This window comes from Cyprinodon variegatus, unplaced genomic scaffold (genome assembly GCF_000732505.1).
Source record: "Cyprinodon variegatus isolate N-32 unplaced genomic scaffold, C_variegatus-1.0 Scaffold5535, whole genome shotgun sequence".
Taxonomy (NCBI): Eukaryota; Metazoa; Chordata; class Actinopteri; order Cyprinodontiformes; family Cyprinodontidae; genus Cyprinodon; species Cyprinodon variegatus.
Genome location: NW_015155988.1, coordinates 1 through 1,781, shown reverse-complemented (window position 1 = coordinate 1,781; position 1,781 = coordinate 1). Strand labels below are relative to the sequence as shown.

At 47.6% G+C, this 1,781-nt stretch overlaps 1 protein-coding gene across 1 annotated transcript; it reads left to right on the top strand.

Moving 5' to 3' along the window:
* Positions 1-594: 594 nt before the first annotated feature.
* LOC107081487 (kalirin-like) lies at positions 595-1,522 on the top strand (the record flags this gene model as incomplete). The annotated part of the gene is made up of 4 exons (XM_015369653.1): positions 595-802; positions 898-1,017; positions 1,222-1,301; positions 1,384-1,522. Coding segments are annotated over exons 2-4 (312 nt in total), but the record flags the coding sequence as incomplete, so codon positions are not given.
* Positions 1,523-1,781: the final 259 nt, after the last annotated feature.

Genomic DNA, 1,781 nt, shown 5'->3' with positions numbered 1-1,781 from the left:
ACCCCGCCTCCTGCTCTCCTCTATCTTGTCTGCTGTCATGATTCATGCAGCTATTATTTCATCCAAATGAAAAATGTCTATTCTATTAACATTTCTCTATCTGGAGAATGGGGCTGTTCAGAGGGGCCCCCTTCCTGTCTTTGCTGGGCCCCATATTTCCTAAATCCGCCCCTGATTTCAATGATCCGGACGTCTGACCCTCGCGTTCATGTTAGGAATTCCTTCTTCCTCTAACATGGAGCAGCGAGGATTTGATGATGTGAGACAAAAGGTCAAAGCAGAGTGATGACTGTGCTGAACTCAAAGCTGCTTCAGTTAAAATATGTTTATTTAAATTAAATAAATGACGGTCGGGGATCAGAGAGACGTTTTCCCCGAATGCTGAAGCCTCGGTTTGACCATGACGATGTTAGAGGTGGAAAAAGGGGGCAGAGAGGATAATGGGAGGAGGGGGAGAAAGGGGGGACGGGGTTGCTATGGAAACTGCTCTCTGAAGCACACAGCTGATCCCCATGGAAACCGCCGTATTGAATTCACCACGGAGAGACACACTTAGAGTGAGCATGTAGCTGCTGCATTAACATTCTGCACTTTGCTTCCAAAATGTGCTTTTTAAGAACGGCAGCGTTTGGTTTCAGGTGTGGAGCTGTCAGAGGTGGAGGGAAGCCTCTCCTCTCAGGTGGAGGAGCTGCAGCGCCTCCTGCAGGACCAGCAGAAGGAGCTGCAGCAGATTGCAGATCACACTCACACATATCTGGAGCAGAACCTGCAGCTGAGGCACCTGCAGAGCCAGGTCAAACAGGTAACATACTTCACTGCCGCACGCGCACCATCGCACAATCGCACGCCGCTCACGTTTCCACGGTTGCCCTCCCTGTGTCTGCTGCTTCCTCTCAGGTGCTGGGCTGGATCTCAGAGGGGGAGATGAAGCTATCATCCTGCATGCTGAATTCCAGCTGTCTGTCTGAAGCAGAGCAGCTGCAGAGGGAGCATGAGCGCCTCCAACAGACCATTGAGGTTACTGCAGTGCATTGATCAGAAATTACAATAAATATTTAATGGGAGCTTTAAATCTTATGTAAAAAAGCAACAGGAAGACTTTATTCTGCAGCAGAAAAATTAAAAAACATGGGTAATAAAATGCAGTTTAAGAGTTCCTGCAATGACAAGACAGAACTAAGGGATTCATCCTCCTGCTGGGGGTGCGGTCTTATCTTTCAGGCTCTGCTGCATGCCGAATCCCTGCAGAGAACTCACCAGGTGGCGCTAGCTCTGCAGCAGCGAGCCGAGCTACTGGTCAGGTACGATCGGGCTGAATCGTTCCCAAACGTTCTTTCTAAATCCCAGACTTTTCCTCGTCCTAAATGCAGCGTCTCTGCACAGGTCGGGCCACTACGACCCAGACGCAGTGAGGGCTTGTGCCCAGACGGTGGCGCTGCACTGGCAGACTCTGATGCTGAGGATAGAAGACAGACTCAAACTGGTCAACGCCTCCGCCGCCTTCTACCGGACGTCACAGCAGGTGGACCGACCGCCCGTCGCTAAGCTAACTGAAATAACGATGCTGCACTGCAAAAAATAGAAATCTAAATAAGTCCTTTTTTCTTAAAATAAGTGAATTTTGTCTTGATTTGAGGAGTTTGGTGAGATAATCTACATTTAGAATAAGACAAATCTGTTGGATTGTCTTATTTCAAGTACATTTTATCTAAATATCTTATTTTAAAAGTTAAAATACTCATTCCATTGGCAAACTACCTCATTTATTTACTCAAATTAAG